This window comes from Dicentrarchus labrax, unplaced genomic scaffold, assembly GCF_905237075.1.
Source record: "Dicentrarchus labrax unplaced genomic scaffold, dlabrax2021, whole genome shotgun sequence".
Lineage (NCBI taxonomy): Eukaryota > Metazoa > Chordata > Actinopteri > Moronidae > Dicentrarchus > Dicentrarchus labrax.
Genome location: NW_026136723.1, coordinates 9,631,522 through 9,653,537, shown reverse-complemented (window position 1 = coordinate 9,653,537; position 22,016 = coordinate 9,631,522). Strand labels below are relative to the sequence as shown.

General features: G+C 36.9%; 2 protein-coding genes across 2 annotated transcripts; both read right to left on the bottom strand.

Annotated features, from left to right (window-relative positions):
* Positions 1 to 5,561: 5,561 nt before the first annotated feature.
* On the bottom strand, positions 5,562 to 9,009 carry LOC127357931 (C-type mannose receptor 2-like). The gene is made up of 6 exons (XM_051390527.1): positions 8,982 to 9,009; positions 8,568 to 8,605; positions 7,900 to 8,277; positions 6,989 to 7,419; positions 6,428 to 6,530; positions 5,562 to 6,181 (listed from the first exon to the last, which is right to left on the bottom strand). Exons 2-6 carry the CDS (start codon positions 8,602 to 8,604, stop codon positions 6,168 to 6,170), a joined length of 963 nt encoding a protein of 320 aa, XP_051246487.1. The 5' UTR covers position 8,605; positions 8,982 to 9,009; the 3' UTR covers positions 5,562 to 6,167.
* Positions 9,010 to 11,797: 2,788 nt separating this feature from the next.
* On the bottom strand, positions 11,798 to 15,568 carry LOC127357933 (uncharacterized). The gene is made up of 6 exons (XM_051390533.1): positions 15,539 to 15,568; positions 15,188 to 15,225; positions 14,649 to 15,026; positions 13,416 to 13,762; positions 12,811 to 12,913; positions 11,798 to 12,564 (listed from the first exon to the last, which is right to left on the bottom strand). Exons 2-6 carry the CDS (start codon positions 15,222 to 15,224, stop codon positions 12,551 to 12,553), a joined length of 879 nt encoding a protein of 292 aa, XP_051246493.1. The 5' UTR covers position 15,225; positions 15,539 to 15,568; the 3' UTR covers positions 11,798 to 12,550.
* Positions 15,569 to 22,016: the final 6,448 nt, after the last annotated feature.

Sequence of the window (22,016 nt, the reverse complement as noted above, 5' to 3'; positions counted from 1 at the left end):
ACCAGGACAAAAAGCACAAGTTTGACGAGCCTTCCTCAGCCTCCATTTTCTTCAAAGAGGTTATACAGCCGAACCCGGTTAGACAGTGTGATCTAAAACTGCTGATGGACAAACTATGCAGGCATTTACTAACTGTGTTATTTGCGGTTTAATACCATGGACATTTAACAGGTCTGTATAATTGGTTATATTGCCACTATCTTATTCAGCTGTACCAGACCCCCCAAACAGTTTTCTCTATCCTGTTAATTTCATTATTATATATTGAGTCATCTTTTTTACTCTATTTATTTATTTACTTTTTTCCCCTCTTTTTGGGCTCCTTTAAAAGGCGTTGCTGGCCTCCTCCATAATTCTCCATAATTCATCATTTTGTTAATGTTTTTTTTTTTGACTTAAGGTTGGCTCACCCTGCCCTCCTTCCTTATTTTACCCTTTGTTAGTATTTATTTTTCATATATATTTTATTTTTACCCTTAGCACAACTTGAGTTTAGTGCATATAGATTTCAATTCTGTGGAGACTTCACTTTACTCAGGGCTTCTAATAGCTACATACATATGTTCCATGTGTCCACAGTGCTCTTAAGGCTAGGTATATCCTTGAGCACAACCCTGTTGGATGTGGGTAGGTGCACTGTCAGGGAATTTCCTCTGTCAGTGTTTGGGTTAGTTCTGAATGCCCTGTGTTCCCCTTTAATGGTCATTCTACTCTGTTCTTGACTTTTTTTGATTGTTGTTTCTCACCCCTGGCAACATTTACATCTCGTTTTTTCTGTTTATGTAACTATCTCCCCCTTGTCTCTAGATTTCTCCAGTAAATACCAGTTCACTTACAGGCTGTATCCTCATATTCTTCTCATATGGCAAGTAACCAGGTGAAGAAGGCTGCCCTAGCCAGGGATGGAGTGGTTAATTTCCTACGCTGGAATGTAAATGGCCTTAACTCACCGATCAAAAGAAATAAGGTATTTAAACGTATTCAGAGTTTTGGTGAGGATGTGTTGTTTCTACAAGAAACACATCTTAAATTAAACCAACACCATCGCCTTCACAGGCCCTGGATCTCACAAATCTTCCATTCAAAATTTCAGAGTAGGGCCAGGGGTGTAGCCATCCTCATCCGAAACAATGTGCAGTTCAGCCCTTCATCTACAGTAGCTAAAGCACTGATGGAAGAGACAGGCAAAGGAACTGGATCTGTTGTAAATGAGCATGTAAAATAATAATATTCAAAGTTCATGTAAATAAGCAAATGCAACATGATTCTTTGTTGTTGCTCATTTCATGAAGAAATCATTTCTAGTGTATTGTCCATGTAGAAACCCAGGTGTCATTAATACATATTTGACTTTTATCACTGTAAATAAGATCCCATGAGGTTGAAACTGGTTGCTCTTTTAAACTAAGATGTCCAACTGGATGGAAGCTTTAACTTTTGTCTTTCCACCACCTTCAGTGCCTGAACAATAGTTTCAGCTAAACTCAGTAGAAATCCTCTTACCATAATAGCAGACTGCAGGTCTTTGTTCCGAACATGAATAGTCAAGCCATCATCCTACTTGGTTCATCACAGTGCAGTTTTCCTTTGAGTACTGATTGTTAGGCTCATTTGGTACCCAGTTGCTGAAATCTGTATCGCTGTTGAAGTCTGCATTTCCCAGCATCCACTTCCATCTGGTCAGGTCATCATAAAGTCCTATCCATGCATATTCTCCATCGCCCTGTAATATACTCTACAGCCTGTCTTGGTCATCTTGATTTTCTACAGTGGCGAGGTCAGTGAACGTCTCTCTGCAGTAACTCTGAGCTTCAGCCCAGGTCTTCAACATCTTCACATAGCGATACTCTCTGATGCTGTTTGTAGACAGTGCAGACAACCCTGATGGATAAAGGACTGCTTTTCATTTGCACTTATGTATTCTACTGTAATACAATAACTATGCAACAAATACAACCATTGTTAAATGTTAAATGATCACTTTTGGAGATTGTCGGAGAGCTACTGTGATTCAATTCTGTAAAAACTGGAGGTGACTTTGATCCTTTAAACACAATTTTCACACACACTTACTTCTGACCTGAGAGAATGAGGACAAACAGTAGTTTCTTCTTCATCCTGGAAACAGAAACATGCACAACACATTAATTTCTCCTCAACATACAAAAGAGAGCAACTTGTGTTTTGTACAAAAACTAACAGAATATTGGTTTTGCCTAAACCAGTGTTTGTCAAACTTTTTACACCATGTACCACCTCAGAAAATATCGACCCATTCTGCTACAGACAGGTCACGCAGGAGACACGTTTATTCCTAATAAGTCTATTTATTGTTGAACCAGTTCAAGAACCAGAGTTAATTAGGTGGAAAAGGGGTACTACTGATCCACAGTTCTCCATTCATTGTACGTCCACTTATTAAACAGAATATTACAGGTAATGCAAAACCTATTTTAAATTACATTTCAGCAATCTCATGGTTTAGTTGAAATTTAGTAGTATTTTGAAAGTATATGTTTTTAAATTCATTAATTTTATTTTTTAAGGACCTAGTAGCTGCTGTACCATAATTTGAGAACCAGTGGCGTAAACAAAATCTTCTAATCTCATAATTTAATTTAATGCATTGGATTAGTGTTAGCCAAATTTGGTAATAGTAAGTTTTGAATCTTGGCATGATTGCTTAAGTGTTACTGATATAGAAGGTTGACATCCAACTTTACTTCTAGATTTACATTTTATAAATTTTTCATACATATGACAGGTCTAATTCTTGTTTTCTAGGTAGAGCAAACAATTTCAGTGCTATAATAAAAGATACAAAATCAGTAGACCTACCTGTAGAGTTCCAGCTTTTGTGTCCGCAGTTTGTTCCGACACATGTTAAACCTTCAGTAAGTATTCACTCACTCTTATTCAGTTTCTCCCTCCTTTTCTAAAGTAATTATGCAAACCCACTGTCATTAATTTGCTCCAGACTTTAGTAAACAGGATTAAGAAAGATACAAATCAGGCTGGTGAAATTGAGCGAGTGTTCTTTTTCTCAACCCGTAAAGGAACATGGAATGTCTCAGGTTATCAGAAAAATTCAAAATGACTAAATGTGGACATTTTCACTGGACAGGAGAGTTATGAAGGACTGCAGTCTGATAAGTAACTTGTAAATAAAGCTAATAGTCGAGTTAAAAGTACAATATTTGCAGTCTAGTAGAGCAGATGTATAGAGTACTTTCAGTTTGTATTTAAGTACAGTACCACTTTTGTGTTTTAAATGCAATGTTACATGAATGATGTTATATTCTTTTCTAACAAATGTTGTTTCATTGCAGCAACAGTATTGTCTTACACTGTATGTCATTGTGTGCTGGACATTTGTAGGCACCTGTCAGGAAATGGACATCTTAACTAAAGAGGATCCATTTCGACTCATCGTCTGCGTTGTTTCTCAGACCGGGACCCATATTTGCTTTCTATTAGTGGTTTAGGAAATCCCAAAATAATTATGTAAAAACCAGCCTCTTCGTTTCATTGGTGGTGAGCAGAGCTTGAACTTTATTTTCATGCACCATCAGGTGGTGAAATGAAGCATGCAACCTTCTGCTCAGGGGTCATTCACACTATGTGATGTGACAGTTTACAACCATCTTAAGCACTGTACCAGAACAAATATTTATAATAAGATACAATATATGTGAGATACACCTTTATTGATCTACAGTGGGGAAATTGGGTATACTGGTAGCAAAACAATACATATAGTAAAATAAAACAACATTCCATGTCTACTTCAGTATATTTGAAAATACATAAGAAATCGACAAAAAATATATCTGCCAATATACCACTGGCAGATGGTGAATTTCAGTGTGTGGCCTTTAATTCTTGGGTGACCTCAGCCATTTGTCCAGTGAGTTAAAGCTGTCAGCTTCCAGATATGGATGGTCTCAATCTCAAGGCTGAAAGGTATGAAATAGAGCTCTAAAAACAGCTGTCTGCTGCTGTTGGAAACAACGTTATGAGCAGTGAGACAGTTAAGTTTTGGGCTGTAAAACCAAAACAATGAGCTGAGAGACACTAAAAGGCTACATAGACCTGAGAGAAACAAAGAGTTACATAGTCATTTATCAATGGTTCAGATAAAAAATATTAAAGAGAAGCTTTAACACAGGAGAGTATTCCCACGTGCTTTAAGACAAACAGCATCATAACTGTAACTAAAAAGTCTGTAGACTACCGGTCTGTGGCACTTGTATATATTGTTTGTATTTTGTTTTTTACGAGTAGCATAAATGGAAATGCACTCTGAATTTCACGATACCTTATACGTTGTTAATGACAATTAAATAACCTTAAATCCTTCAAATGTTGAAGAGTTTTAATTAAATCATTGCAACATGTCACTTTACCAACACAAATCAGCTACACACACTCCTTAAAAAATGTAAGAGGCTGCGTTTCTGTGAGAGTTTTTTTTTACATGTAACAGTGAGAAGATGAAATATGATCCACAACACCTGGTTTAAATAACAGACCCATGATGTCCTGAGCTGAATCTGGGATCCAGGCAAATTTAAATGTATCAGTATGGGCTAAAATAAAGTGGATCACAATCTGATTCTTTCTTTACTGAACTTGGATGTGTTTTGTCCACCTCAGCTTGCTAGTGTTGCAGCGCTGCTCTCTTTTACACCAGACAGCTCCACACTGTGAGCATTTCACTGGATGTGTGACTAAAAATTAGAGTGTGTGAATGTAAAACATGTTTTGATCACACCAGGGACCTCTGATGGCAGCATGGCTGTTATCTCTCCTCTTTCTCATTAGCAAAGATCAGTATAGAAAAGATTCAGCTACCAGCTTCTCACTTTTAGCCTGTGCTGACCATTGTTTTCACTGAAAAAGAATTTATCATAGGCAGTAGATTATATCATCTTATCTCTAATTAACGCTAATTCTGTGACTAACTTGATGGCAGACCAGAATCATTACAATCAAGATGGTGCTAGGGAGGGCTGCGGAGGTGTGTAGTGGGCATTGTTTTATCTTGTTTGTTAATTCAGAGTTTTGCTGTAGTAACTCACCAGAGTTAATGAACGTCAGAAAAACAACTCCGGCTGTTTTTACCAGTAAATTGTAAATAAAATATTATATTAATGATGCACCAGAACTGTGAAAAATCATAAAAAAATTTAGGGCCCCTGTTAGTCATAGGCCCTTAATAATGTCTTTTCCACCCCAATACGGCGACCCTCGTAATCAAGCTCAAAACTTTGATCAGTGCATCCCGGCCAAAACAGTACTTTATTATTCTCCATCTTGTTTATTGCAATGTAAGCAGTAAAATTACCCCTGTCTTGTTACAAAGCAGTCTACCATAAATGTACACTTGGATGTATTTAAGTATCAAATGAAGGAAATTGCCTGATGATGTAGCATTGCTTTAACATTCCATATTTAATAAAGTACCACACACACAAAATCATCCTTTGCTATAAACAAAAGATAAAACTCACTGTAAGAAATTCAATTAAATTCAATTCAATTTTATTTGTATAGCGCCAATTAATAACAGAGGTAGAGACAGAAGGACAGAGACAAAGGTGCACAGCAACAACAGTAGCAACAACTACACTAATAGTAGTGACTGATGGTGATAATGATGATGAACATGAGGAAAATGATGACGACGACGACGACAACAAACTCACAATGAAATCACAACTGATGTTAACTATGATGCTGATCATTAACAGGTTCACAAATTTCAAAGGCAGAAAAATGCTGCTAAAACATTAAACATTAAAAGATTTGGAATTTCACAAGACTTTGCAAGGACTCATAAAACATTTAAAATATGACATGTTTAAAAACATGTTTATATTTGTATGTATTTGTATATACCTAATTTCAAACCTCACTACATGTTCTCAAATCACAAGCAGGAATCTGTTTTCAGCATTTTCTAAACTGAAAACAAATATCCGGTGAAATGAACATTTTAAGTCATCAAAAAACTGTAGCTACACGGTAGGCAACTAAATACATTGAAGCCAGTTATTACTAGAATTATTAGGATTGAAACATTGTGGTAGCAGCTAAATTAGTCATTTCTTATTGGAGAGAGTTGAATTATAGAAAGACCATGATGTCCTCTGCACAATGACCTCTCAGCCACTCGACCCTAAAAGAGGAAGAAAAGCAAGTCAAGCTCAGTAAAACATCATATCTTGTTTGTTTCATTGGCCAGGATAACGCTAGCTGTTTATCAGCTTATTACCTGAACAGATATGACAGTTTTATCGATGTTCTCATCTACCTTTCAGTAAGAAAGCAAATAGGTGTATAGGTGTGTCAAAGATATTGCTTTCAATACTTTATTTAAGTATAGAAATATCTCCCTTATTTAGAAAAACTCAAACCAGAATACCTTCCTCTTCCTCCTGCTTTTGCTTGTGAAAAGTCTGTCCATCCGTCTCAACCCAGCGGAGTTTGAAGTCTGGTAATCCATGTTTCTCCAGTTTAGCATGCAGCTGCAGAGGAACAAAAATAAAAAAACTGTGAATATCACATCACAACAACCTTTACCACGTGTCTTCCTTTGCTGTTCCTCCACTGGCAGAGAATGTAATGATGAAAATAAGGACGTAATCCAGAGATTTCTAACTTTCCTGGGATTTTAATGCGTTTTATTTTATTTTGTGGAAAATTTAAATCTACACAGTGTATGGGCACTAGTGTCTTTTTTAAACATCTGTCTAAAATGAAACAGTATGTTTATTTGATAAAATGGAAGCAAATCGTAGCATGGCCTGCTTACTAGTTTACTAAAGTAGCGATAAAGTGTTACTTCCAAACCAAGGAAAATATCTTTAGCTTAGCTTTCTACAATATTTTGTGGCGGGAAAGCCACGTTCTAGCACATCTACTGAGCTAACCCCATATACCAGAATTCATGAAATAACTCATTATATAAGTAAATTTAGGGTACCTGCTCTAAAATCTGCTGCTGGACAGCAGGGTCATTCAAGTCGGCCTCAGACTGAAACTTTAACTTGAATGTCTTTTTGTGCCGAATTTTAAACTCTTCACAAATAAAATAGTGCTTTGAATTGCAGTCAACATCCCACCACGTTCCTGTGGTTGTGTTGACCGCAGCACACGATTCCATAGTGTCCCCATTGTTGTCAGGCTGGCCCTCATTCCAGTTAGTGAAGGTTGAGTGGCTCTGGTCAGACCAGTAAGCCCACAGGTTTCTGTGGAGACCGATCCAAGCTCTTTTTGGCTGCAGTGAGATGATGTGGTCATTCTCAGACCTGTTCCTCACACTGACAAGGTCTGTGTACTTGGACCTACAGAATGCCCTGGCTTCATGCCAAGTCCTCTGAGTTGTCACTAAAATGTATCTAGAAGGACCTTGTTCTGAAAGAAAACAGAATAAAAATGAGGAAAATGGGTTGGTATTTTGACTTAGAATGACAAACAATTTTGTATATATAACCTTAATAAGGGAAAGAAAGGTATACATTTACAACTTAAATACTGTCAGTAGCTAAAGCACTGATGGAAGAGACAGGCAAAGGAACTGGATCCATTGTAAATGAGCATGTAAAATAATAATATTCAAAAATCATGTAAATAAGCAAATGCAACATGATTCTTTGTTGTTGCTCATTTCATGAAGAAATAATTTCTAGTGTATTGTCCATGTAGAAACCCAGGTGTCATTAATCTACATATTTGACTATTATCACTGTAAATAAGATCCCATGAGGTTGAAACTGGTTGCTCTTTTAAACTAAGATGTCCAACTGGATGGAAGCTTTAACTTAACTTTTGTCTTTCCACCACCTTCAGTGCCTGAACAATAGTTTCAGCTAAACTCAGTAGAAATCCTCTTACCATAATAGCAGACTGCAGGTCTTTGTTCCGAACATAAATAGTCACGCCATCTTCCTACGTGGTTCATCACAGTGCAGTTTTCCTTTGAGTACTGATTGTTAGGCTCATTTGATTTCCAGTTGCTGAAATCTGTATCGCTGTTGAAGTCTGCATTTCCCAGCGTCCACTTCCATCTGGTCAGGTCATCATAAAGTCCTATCCATGCATATTCTCCATCGCCCTGTAATATACTCTGCAGCCTGTCGTGGTCATCTTGATTTTCTACAGTGGCGAGGTCAGTGAACGTCTCTCTGCAGTAACTCTGAGCTTCAGCCCAGGTCTTCAACATCTTCACATAGCGATACTCTCTGATGCTGTTTGTAGACAGTGCAGACAACCCTGATGGATAAAGGACTGCTTTTCATTTGCACTCATGTATTCTACTGTAACACAATAACCATGCAACAAATACAACCATTGTTAAATGTTAAATGATCACTTTTGGAGTCGGAGAGCTACTGTGATTCAATTCTGTACAAATTTGAATTCAATACTTTGAGATGATGTTGCACTGGATCACATTATACTGTGTTATTGCATTATAAGGGTTCATCTTACTGCATCCACCCTCTTTAAATATGTGTGTCTCACTCTGTTAAACACAATTTTCTCACACAATCACTTCTGACCTGAGAGAATGAGGACAAACAGTAGTGTCTTCTTCATCCTGGAAATAGAAACATGCATACATTAATTTCTCCTCAACATACAAAAAACAACAAGTTAGTAACACAACATTGGTTTTTCCTAAAGAATGGGATGGGATAACTTAATATTCGCATTGGATTAGTATAAGCTTTGAATCTCAGGGTGATAGCTTAAGGGTTATTTTCATAAATAGTGAAATTCTATAACATTAAATTGTATTTCTACATTTACATTTTATAAATTTTTCTTACATACTACGAGGTCCAATTCTTATTTTCGTTTAGTAGGAAACCTTTCAAATTTCTGTGCTACAACTGTCTGAGGCAGAGGTCATATCACAGAAGAAGAAGAAAAAGAAGGAGAAGAGAGAAATAAACGAGGCACAAGATCATTACCTTGTCAAGTTCAAGCTATTGTTCACACAGTTTGTTCCAACATGTCAAACCTTTAGTCAGTATTCACTTACTTTTATTCAGTTTCTCTCCTCCTTCTCTAAGGTCATTATGCAAACCCTCTGTCAAACATTTGTTCCTGACTTCTGAAAACAGGAAACATACAAATCAAGATGGTGAAATTGAGCGTGTGACCTTTAACTTTGTCATTAGGAACATTGCAGCCCAAAGACGTGTAAGCAACAGGTATTAGTCTTACCCATATAAAAGTTTATTACAGTCAGACTGGAAAATCTATCCAGTGTCTGTCCAATGTGGTGGGGAGACTGGATCATATCCCAGCATGCACTGGTGGAGAGGCAGACAGAGAGATACCATACAATTCATTACATAGCTACCTGCGTTTAACTAAAAATATGTAACTATTTAGAGCAAAATGTACTTTGTAAAGTAATAGTGTTAATCTGTAACACTGCATCACCTCACCCATTAAGTATGAATTAGTTTAATAAAGCCGAAATACCCTAAACATATAATTGAGTACAATGATTCAGTCATTATCTTTAGTTAAATTCCATATACAGTACATACAAATAGTCTAAAAAAACAAAAAGAACACTAATACGTAGCATTATGTATAGCAAGATTCTTTACTTACGTAAAAGTACTAATACCAAAGTCATTAGCCTACATTCAAAACTTTGCTTGAATAAAAGTATAATCAATAATAAATAAATAAAGTATTATCAGCAAAATGTACTTGTATTTGACTGCTTTAGATGTTTAAGGTTCAGCTCATTGTAACTATCAGTCTGTCATACTATCTATCTTTATATATGTATTTAAAATATACATATATATACGGTTAGGTAATTTAATCCACAGCAATGCATCATATTCTATAAGATCATCACATGTTTGCAGTGTGACTGTCCTGTGAAAACCACACATCACGCATGTTTTCAGCTTTATGTCAAAGCATTTTCCACCTAATGCAAGAAGTAGAAGATTTTCCTTAACCCACTGATGTTTCAGTTTATCAAAAACAATTAAAATCACTAAATGTGGACATACATGGTTTTCACTGGACAGGAAGGGGGATGAAACATTCAAATCTGAAAAGTAATTTGTAACTAAGCAAATTAAGTGGAGTAAAATTATGAAGTAATTTTTTCTACCGTAGGTTGTACTGAGGGTCCAGTATATTTTTTTCTGACAAATGTTATTTCATTGTGCCAGCGGTATTTTCTGGTCATTTGTAGGTGCATGACAGGGAATGAACATCTTAACTGAAGAGGATCCATTTCGACTCATCGTCTGCCTTTTTTCTCAGACATATTTGCTTTCTATTAGTGGTTTAGGAAATCCCAAAGTAATTATGTAAAACCAGCCTCTTCGTCTCATTGGTGGTGAGCAGAGCTTGAACTTTATTTTCATGCACCATCAGGTGGTGAAATGAAGCATGCGACCTTCTGCTCAAGGGTCATTCACACCATTATTTAGGCACAATAAATGTGACAGTTTAATTCCATCTTAAGCACTGTACCAGAACCAATATTTATAATAAGATACAATATATGTGAGATACACCTTTATTGATCTACAGTGGGGAAATTGGGTGTACTGGTAGCAAAACAATACATATAGTAAAATAAAACAACATTCCATGTCTACTTATCATATCACCTGATACCGATATATGCAGGCTTTTTACACCAAAACTGTTAAAGTAACAACATAACATATCTCCTATTGTGGAGTTAACACATTATGCCTAATTTTATTGTGATGCCCCACTGGATGCAAGCATAAATGCAACATGGCTTTCCAAATGTAAACACTGTCTGTGCAAAATAAGAGAACAACTTCAACTTTCATTGTATTAATACTGAAAAGAGCACTAACGCTAATCGCTAGCTAAGTGTTAGCTTTTGTTAATGTGTTTAATTGTATTATTATTATATATTATATATTATATATATATATTATTCACATGAAGGAGTGCTAATGTAAATTCTAAGCTAATTGTTAGTTTGGTTTAGGAACAGCTCATAGCAGGGTCAAATATTTAAGGTGCATTGCACTTATTTTGTGTTAATATTAAAATCATTCAGCTTTAAATTGTTTGCTTGTTAGCCACGGTTAGCAACCAACCAGTCTAGCTGTTTTGTTGTTGTTATACGGCATCTAGCGCGGGCCAGTAAACGTCTTATGCTGCGTTCATGCAGGCTCGGAAATGCTGAAGCCTACAGAACAAACATCGGTTATAAAAACCCGATACCGATAATTCCCGATATTACATTTTTTTGTGAATATCGGCCGACATTATCGGACATCCCTAAAAATCACTAAGTGTGGAGATACATGGTTTTCACTGGACAGGAAGGGGGATGAAACATTAAAATCTGAAAAGTAATTTGTAACTAAGCAAATGTAAAATTATAAAGTAATTTGTACTACTGTAGTTTGTACTGAGTGTCCAGTACTTTAGTAAGTTACATTCCACCACTGCTGTGTGTATGCAATGTCATGTTACATGGATGATGTTATATTCTCTTCTGACAAATGTAAGCGGTATTTCCTGGTCATTTGTTGGTCAATGACGGGAAATTAACATCTAAATTAAAGAGGATCCATTTCCACTCATCGTCTGCCTTTTTTCTCAGACTGGGACCCATATTTTAAAAACCAGCCTCTTCATCTCTTTGGTGGTGAGCAGAGCTTGAACTTTATTTTCATAGACTATCAAGTGGTGAAATGAAGCATGCAACATTCTGCATAGGGTCATTCAAAGCCTCAGAATCAAGCAATACACTCTCTTTGGATGTTTACTTTTTAATACAATAATTAGTACATTGTAAATAAAATGTTCTATTTATGATGATAGGTTGATAATTGAATGTTGAAAACATTGCTTAATATTGTAATAATGTTTTAGGCAATCAGGGACAAAACTTTGATCAGGACATCCCTGCCAAGAATGTCTACCTGAAATGTACACTTGGATGTATTTAAGTATCAAATGAAGGAAATTGCTGGATGATGTAGCATTGCTTTAACATTCCATATTTAATAAAGTACCACACACACACAAAATTGGCCTTTGCTTCAAACAAAAGATAAAACACACTGTAAGAAATCATAACTGATGTTAACTATGATGCTTATCATTAACAGGATTACATATGTCAAAGGCAGAAAAAGCTGCTAAAACATCAAACATTAAAAGATTTGGAATTTCACAAGACTTTACAAGGACTCATAAAACATTTAAAATATGTCATGTTTAAAAACATGTTTATATTTTTTTTAACCTAATTTCAAACCTCACTACATGTTCTTAAGTCACAAGCAGGAATCTGTGTTTTCAGCATTTTCTAAACTGAAAACAAATATCCGGTGAAATGAACATTTTAAGTCATTAAAAAACTGTAGCTACACGGTAGGCAACTAAATACATTGAAGCCAGTTATTACTAGAATTATTAGGATTGAAAGCAGCTAAATTAGTCATTTCTTATTGGAGAGAGTTGAATTATAGAAAGACCATGTTGTCCTCTGCACAATGACCTCTCAGCCACTCGACCCTAAAAGAGGAAGAAAAGCAAGTCAAGCTCAGTAAAACATCATATCTTGTTTGTTTCATTGGCCAGGATAACGCTACCTGTTTATCAGCTTATTATCTGAACAGATATGAGAGTTTTATTGGTGTTCTCATCTACCTTTCAGCAAGAAAGCAAATAGGTGTATAGGTGTGTCAAAGATATTGCTTTAAATACTTTATTAAAGTATAGAAATATCTCCCTTATTTAGAAAAACTCAAACCAGAATACCTTCCTCTTCCTCCTGCTTTTGCTTGTGAAAAGTCTGTCCATCCGTCTCAACCCAGCGGAGTTTGAAGTCTGGTAATCCATGTTTCTCCAGTTTAGCATGCAGCTGCAGAGGAACAAAAATAAAAAAACTGTGAATATCACATCACAACAACCTTTACCACGTGTCTTCCTTTGCTGTTCCTCCACTGGCAGAGAATGTAATGATGAAAATAAGGACGTAATCCAGAGATTTCTAACTTTCCTGGGATTTTAATGCGTTTTATTTTATTTTGTGGAAAATTTAAATCTACACAGTGTATGGGCGCTAGTGTCTTTTTTAAACATCTGTCTAAAATAAACAGTATGTTTATTTGATATAATGTTAGCATGTGTTACTTCCAAACCAAGGAGAATATCTTTATGTTTCTACATTATTTTGTGGGGTTAGATTAGAAAAAGCCACGTTCTAGCACATCAACTGAGCTGATCCTACATGCTATATGCTCTATATACACAGTGTGTGTGTATATATATATATATATATATATATATATATACACATGTATGTATGTATGTATGTATGTATGTATATATAAATATTCATTACATGCGTAAATTTAGGGTACCTGCTCTAAAATCTGTTGCTGGACAGCAGGATCATTCAGGTCGGCCTCAGACTGAAACTTTAACTTGAAAGTTTTTTTGTGCCGAATTTTAAACTCTTCACAAATAAAATAGTGCTTTGAATTGCAGTCAACATCCCACCACGTTCCTGTGGTTGTGTTGAGTGCAGCACACGATTCCATAGTGTCCCAATTGATTTTGGGCTGGCCCTCATTCCAGTTAGAGAAGACTGATCTGCTCTGGTCAGACCAGCGAGCCCACTTTGCTTTGAAGAGACCGATCCAGGATGTTTCTGACAGCAATGAAGAGATGTTATTATTCTCAAGATTGTTCCTCACACTGGCGAGGCCTGTGTAGTTGGACATACAGTACAAATTAGCGTCTTTCCAAGACATTTCAGTTGTCACTAAAATGTACGTGGATGGACCTTGTTCTGAAAGAAAACAAAAGGAAAATAAGGAAAACTGGTTATGGTGGTTATTAAAGTAAAGGATGATGCATTTACATCTTCAATACTGTCAATAGCTGATGTACTGAATCAGGCAAAGGCATTGATTCCATTGTAATTACAATCAAGATCGTGTACAATAATATAATCACATATTTTTATAAATATGAAAATGTCACATGATAAATATGTCCAGTTGTCCAGTTTTAACAGTATTTCTCTACTGTGGCAATGTAGGTGTTTCCACCACTCTGATCCAACTATTTGATAGATAATTGTGAAATTTTGTACAGATATTCATGGTCCCCAGTGGATAAATCCCCCTGACTTTGGTGATTTGGTGGCTTTTGGCTCTTAGCACTGCTAAGTAGAGTCTTCACAGAGCAGTTATTGTACAAGTGTACCCTGACTTTCAGAGATGAGCTCTTTGCCTTTTATTTTACCGAAAAGAGAAAATAAAGGGTTAAAAAGATCCACAAGGATATTAGCCGAATGTATTGCCGAAGACAGATGGCTGACAGTTCTCAGATTTAAGGACAGGTAAAACATTCAAATATAAACCTCACAATTTGTCCCTGTAAATGTTTCTACACTGGATACACAGAGAGAAACACTGAAGACAGATCAAAAATCAATTATAAACCTACCTATCTGTACCCACTAAACCAATATGTCCAACTAAATGAATGCGTTTCACATAACTTTTTTCCTTGCATTGCCTGAAGAATATTTTCTTTGTGTGGAAATTCTAATAGAGCAACTCTGAACTGAACTGAAGTCTTCTTACCATAATAGCAGACTGCAGGATGTTTTGCTCCACTTGCAGTGACATACCAAAGCCCGTCTGCTGTCATCGCAGTGCAGATTTTGTTGTTGGGATTAGGGACAGTTTGATGTGGTACCCAGTTGCTGAAATCTGTGTCATTGTTGAAGTCTGCATTTCCCAGCGTCCACTTCCATCTGGTCAGGTAATCATAAAGTCCTATCCATGCATATTCTCCATCGCCCTGTAATATACGCTGCAGCCTGTCGTGGTCATCTTGATTTTCTACAGTGGCGAGGTCAGTGAACGTCTCTCTGCAGTAACTCTGAGCTTCAGCCCAGGTCTTTAATATCTTTATATAGTGGTACTTTCTAGTGATCTTTGTAGACAGTGTAGACAACCCTGATGGATAAAGGACTGTTTTTCATTTACATTCGTATAATACTGTAATACAATAATAATACAATGATCACTCTTTATGGAGACTGTCCATTCACCCACTGCAAATGTGTGTCTACCTCAAACCTTTAAATACGACATTCACACACAATCACTTTTCTGACCTGAGAGAATGAGGACAAACAGTAGTGTCTTCTTCATCCTTGAAACAGAAACATGCGCAAAACATTGTCATCAACTTGTATTTTATAGGGCCAGTAACAGAACATGGTTTTGCCATTTCAGCATTATAGCTGAGTGTGTGTGTTATTGGCATAAAAGGTGAAATTCTATGACTTTCAAATGTATTTCTAAATTAATTTTTTTTAATTTTTCATAAATATGAGGGGTAATTCTGGTTTTCTAAGTAGAGTGGGAAACAAATCATACAATTTCAGTGCTATCACTGTCTAAGGTTATATTATAGTAGAGGAAAAAGATTTTTTTTTAAAAAGACACAAGATCATTAGGCCTACCTTGTAGTTCCAGCTTTTGTTTCTGCAGTTTGTTTGTACAAATGTCAAGCATTTAGTCAGTATTCACTTACTTTTATTCAGTTTCTCTCCTCCTTCTCTAAAGTAATTATGCAAACCCAGTATCACTGACTTAAGGCGTTACCAAAAGAGGATTGAGAAAACAAATCAAGATGATGAAATTGAGCAAGTGACCTTTAACTCGGTCATTAAGAAAATTACAACCCAAAGACATTAAGGTAACACGTATTACTCTTTCCCATATGAAAAGGTTTATAACAATCAGACTGGAAAATCTATCCAGTATTATTCTGTTAGGGATCGTGGGGAGCTGGAGCCTATCCCAGCATGCACTGGTGGAGAAGCAGATAGATACATACAATTCATTACAGAGCTGTTTCAGTAAAAAATATTATGTGTAAAATGTACTTAAAGTATCAAAAGTAAAAGTGTTCATCTGTAACACTGCATCATCTTTTCAAAACAGTGAAAGTAGAAGTTGAAGTATAAAGTAAAAGTAAATGCTACTGACAAATGTTACTTCATCGCAGCAAAAGTATTGTCTTACACTGTATGTCATTGTGTGCTGGACATTTGTTGGTGCATGTCAGGAAAAGAACATCTAAACTAAAGAGGATCCATATTTGCTTTCTATTAGTGGTTTAGGAAATCCCGAAGTAATTATGTAAAAACCAGCCTCTTGGTCCCATTGGTGGTGAGCAGAGCTTGAACTATATTTTCATGGACTATCAGGGGGTGAAATGAAGCATGTGACCTTCTGCATAGGGTCATTCACACTATTATGTAAGCAAACTACAGGTGGAAGACAGTTTACAACCATCGCAAGCACTGTACCATTATCAGTCATTATAACCCTTATCATACAGTAATAATAACAATATAACATGGTCAACTTAAGAACATTTGATCAAATTACATTTAAAAATACACGGGAAATTGACAAAAGAAATATTTCTACATGTTCATCTTTTCCCTTTAGACAACTGAAAGTGATGCAAAAGATATTTTAATTCAATGACTTTGTGTTTTCTTTACACATGTCTAGAGTAATTACACTAACCTGCTTTACATCTACTGTATACACCGAACAGCCATTACATTGTGGGCACTGACAGGGGAAGTGAATAACACTGATTATCTGGTTATCATGGCTCTTGTCAGTGGGTGGGATATATTAGGCAGCAAGTGAACATTTTGTCCTTAAGTTGATTAGTAGTGTTAGAAGCAGGAAATGGGCAAATGTAAGCATTTAAACGAGTTTGACAAGGGCCAAATTGTGATGGCTAGACGACTGGGTCAGACCATCTCCAAAACTGCAGCTCTTGTGTGGTGCTCCTGGTCTGCAGTGGTCAGTATCTATCAAAAGTGGTCCAAGAAAGGAAAAGTGGTGAACCGGAGAGAGGGTCATGGTCAAGGCTCTTTGATGCACGTGGAGAGTGAGGGCTGGCCTGTGTGGTCCGATCCAACAGACGAGCTACTGTAGGTCAAACTGGTTCTGATAGAAAGGTGTCAGAACACACAGTGCTTCACTGTTTGTTACACATATGGGGTGCCCAGGTGGTCATAATGTTATGGCTGATCGGTGTATGCATCATGCAGATGGACTAGTTTGTAATATCTGAAACATGGGCTCGTGCAGAAGGAGAATTTCAGTGTGTGACTTTCAATTCCTCTGTGACCGCAGCCATTCTTCCAGTGAGTTAAAACTGACAGCTTCCAGCTATGGATGGTCTCAATCTCAAGGCTGAAGGGCATTAAACAGATGGACAGAGCTGTCTCTTAGAAGAAACTGGCATCTGACTTGGGGAGCCATTTTTAACTGATTAACTAACTTAGAGCTCCCTCTGGTGGTCGGTTTGTGACTGCTGTATTCTGACTGTCAGAATAGTGGTTTTAGATTGAAACCTTTCTAGTAAAGGTATTTCTGTTGCATTGAGCTAAATTATTAACCCGTCATCAATCAAAGATTTTAACTTTTTTCAAGTTTATTCACTTCAATACAGTGGTACCAAAAGCAAAAGGACGCCAACAAGCTGAACAAACTCATTAAGAAGGCCGAGTCTGTTGTTGGCTCTAAGCTTGTCACCCTGGAGAAGGTGGTGGAGGACAGGATGCTGGCAAAACTGCTGGCAATCATGGACAATCCCTCTCACCCCCTCCACACTACAGTGAACAAGCTAAAGAGCAGCTTCAGCAACATACTCATTCAACCCCGCTGCTCTAAGGAACAATACAGAAAATTGTTCCTCCCCACTGCAATAAGACTCTATAACTCATCTGCCTCTGTCAGATCCACAATGACAGAACTGGACTAAATCTACCTGTGGAACATCTACTTCATATCATATGTGATATAGGTTAATATAAACCAAGTTGATATTATATATCATATTTATACAATATTTTCATCTTTTTTCACATTTCTATTTACATATTTCTATTTCTATTTCTATTTATAATATATTTTTATTGTATGTATATCTTGTATAGTCAAGTATCTATTATACATATGCTATATATGATATCATATCTAGTGTATATATATGTGTGTACATATTATATATATATATATATATATATTGCATATTGCATTATGTATGTATGCACACCTTGCACAGGCGGAATATATGACACATATCTACATTATATCAATATTAATGTATTATAAATATGTGTATACATGTATATCTGTTCAGTTCTGTTCATCATATTATATATACATATACATATTATTATTATTGTTGTTATTATTATATAGTGTTATTAACAATAACATTACCATCATATCATCAGTACTGTTACCACCATCTTGCAAATACAACTTCTTTGCACCTTATCTACCTATTTATCTTTTTTATATTTTCTATCTAAGTATCTTACTCTATTGTATTTTATTGTATTTAAATGTACCTGGCTGCTATGACGACCCAATTTCCCTTCAGGGATTAATAAAGTCTATCTCTCTCTCTCTCTCTCTCTCTATATATATATATATATATATATTGCTTTTAGAAAGAGTATACATAGAACATTGATTGACTGATTGATTGATTGTTTGATGTGATCATGTTGAATGACCTTTTGGCTTCTAGTGGCCAGTAAAGCTGTTAACACAATATTGACATATTATGGCCCTTTAAAATTCATGAGACTAATATGTAGCTCATTTACAGATCTAGCAGAAACAAAGTTAGCATTTTTGTGTTGGGTTATGTGAGTTGCATATTCACCTGTTAGCTCTATTTTGCTCTCCACCAACTCCTGAGAGAAATATCTGGCTCTTTACCTGCTAAAGGCTAGTTTACAAGCTAGTTGCTAACATGTCTGTCTGCCTTTGGTTCTATACAGATAGCATACAGTGGGTTTATCATAACCTTTTACTAAAAACAGCTGCCAGACACACTGTGTGTGAGACAGAACAAAACGATGATGCTAAAATGCTTCAAAAATCTGAGGGGAATTGAAGAACTAGGTAAAAGTCGTTTTTCAATTTGTCTCTGTGAGCAACACCTTTTATATAACAGTAATTTGATCCATTGTTCAGAAGAAAAATATTGATTTGCACAGTGTATGTTTTGAGTTTTAATTAAAACTCAAACAGCAACATGTCTACCAACATAAACCAGCTATCATCCTTGTTTGTTTCTTTGGATTTTATTTTGTTCATGTAATAGGGCATGCAATTTGTACAAATATTTTGTTCAAGGGTCTGTTATGAAATTGCAGTGTGTTCGGACACGAGTTCTATCAAGTGTTTCTTTAGCCTGTTTGCAGCCTTCTGAATCGCTACCGACAATTGCACTGCAGTTCAATCATCAGGCTAAGGTTTCTTCTTATTCCATGGATCATTTTACAGCCTTTAGGTGAGAGTCGCTTTGACCTGTTTGTGTTTGTGGAGAACCAGTTCTGTCTTTCCCCTAAGCTGATTAGGTTAAAATTCTGATACTTAACTTCATTGCTCTCAAAAGGACATAAAAGAATGTAATTTTAAATTTGTCATATCTTATATCTTTAAAGAACATTACATCAAACAGAGAGAGAAAAGGCAGGACGAAAACTTAATTAAAGATCTGAGACAAATATCTATGTAGAGTTTGCGTGTGTGTGTGTGTGTGTGTGCTGAGAGACAGAGAGACAGAGAGACAGAGAGACAGGGAGAGACTCTTGTGGGTGTTAACAGTAATATATCAAGTCAATGGAGTGAAACGAATGTGTACTCTGAATCATCTTCTCCAATGTTGGCATGAAAAACTGCCAATCCTCTGAATGACCGATGCTGGTCCGGCATGCTCAATTTAGTGTTTGGTTGTCTGCCTGAATGTGAATGAGGAAGGGTGTGTGTGCATGTGTGTGTAATTCAGTTAGGTATAGACATAAAAGCATATTTTAAGGTGTTTTTCTCTATGCAATTAGTGTATGCCTGTACTCATAACCTTTTATATACACATTCAATACAGTTTTATTATGTACATGCTTCAGACACCAGATGGCAATGTTGCCTTTAAGATTAATGTCCATTCCCAAGCCACATTCTCCTCCTCCCCCTCCTCTTCCTCTCCTTCCCTTCAGCTCGGTGGATCCGGCGCGACAGTCGGATCCTCTCGCCATGCCGGTCACGCCCCACACAGATATCAGCCTGTTTCTCCAAAACACACACACTCTATCACATCTCTCATAAACACTGACACACTGTCTATCACACACAGACATCTCAAAGCTGGCAAACCGTCCCGCATTTTACCCCCAAATTCAATTCCAAGTCCCACACCAAGCTGCGGCTTTTACGTGTCTAATTTCAATAAAGTTAAAAGCCTCCAATCATATCCAAGTGTTTCCAAGCCAAATGGTAAGACATCAGCCCACTCAGTCCTATTTTTAACCATTATTACAGTCATCAGTGTGTGAAAAGCTGGATGGCAGGAACACAGAGCTCAGGTGGAAGATAGACCGATTCATCGCAATTGATCAGCCAATTGAAACCAAACCGAAAATTGGGTTTGGTGGCTGTCTGCTAGCAGAGATGCATTTGAACATAAAGGTTTTGGTTAATTTCATCCTGATTGCCTCAAATGTAGCATTCCTAAGTGTAGATATAGTAAATTAAGACACAAGGTTGAGAATATGCGGCTTTTTCAATTAGAAAAATGTGTCAAATTCATCTCAGTGGTCCCTAAAATGCAACACCAGGATGGTTAAGACCTTGTGACGGGGCACAAGGACCTCACCCCCGAAGCGAGATGAGACGTAAAAGCTGCCCTTATTTTGAATGAGCTGTACGTTGGTTTGTGCAGCGTCTGTATTCTAAAAAGCATCTTTCACTTCACCAAAGGAAACAAGGGTGTGCAGTGTGCCTCAGTGTGAAGCCCGGAAGCATTTGGGAGTGCAAACTGAGATCATTCATAGCTGTGGTTTTACTGTAGTACTGTATCAATAAAATGCCTTCTATATGCCAACAACAAGAGCTTGGTTATTTATTGACAAAAATGCCATTACACATGCACATACACACAAATGCAGAAATACACAAACACACACACACACACACACACACACACACACACACACACACACACACACACATTAAAACACCATCTCCCTACGTGTGGGAGACAGAGAGACCATCACCATGGAAACAAACGTCATGTAGCCTAGTCTCCCACCATCCACCACCACCCCCCTCCCCAATATGAACTCACCCCCACTTCTCCCTCTCTGTTGCTGCCTGTCTACAAGCTTCTCCATTCCTCCTCCTCTGTTTTCCCATTCCCAACACCATCCATCTTCCCAAAATAAAACCCCTCTCTTATCTGTCTCCACTCTTTTACATCAAATTTCATCAAATCTCTCTATTTTTACAATATCTCTCTGTTACTGTGCCATATCTTATCTTTTTCCATTTGTGTGAGAATAAGAGATAGAAAGTGAGAATTAAAATCCAAGAGAGAGGGAGTGCATGGGGGATGGGCTGCCAAGACAGACTAACGTGATATGAATTACCCAAATATCGCACATTCACCAAAGAAGAAATCACCTCTTTCTCTTTCCTCTCTCCCTACCTTTTCTTTCTTATTCATTCTGTTGACTTTATTGATGCTAACGGATCAATATTGTGTTCCATTTATAATCAGATGGCAGATTATCAGCTTTGAAAATGTGTAGCGTAAGAGATCATAGTTAGTAGTGCCTTCTTTTTCCCAGCAGCTTTCTTCAGCTCCTCTTGCTGATTCCCATGTGCCCATGGCCTGTTGGGAGATGTAGTCTCCTCCCCACTATTGTACAGAGACTTCCATGTGCACCTCACCTGCCTCTCTTTAAGTTAAATACAAAGACCTCATAGAGCTCCTTTCTGTCAACCTTTGTGATTAAATTCACATTGTCAGTTACTACTAGCCTGACTGTGCAACACAGGACCAAAGATGGACCAGTAAATTGAGAGCTTTCAGGTTAAGTACCATAATTG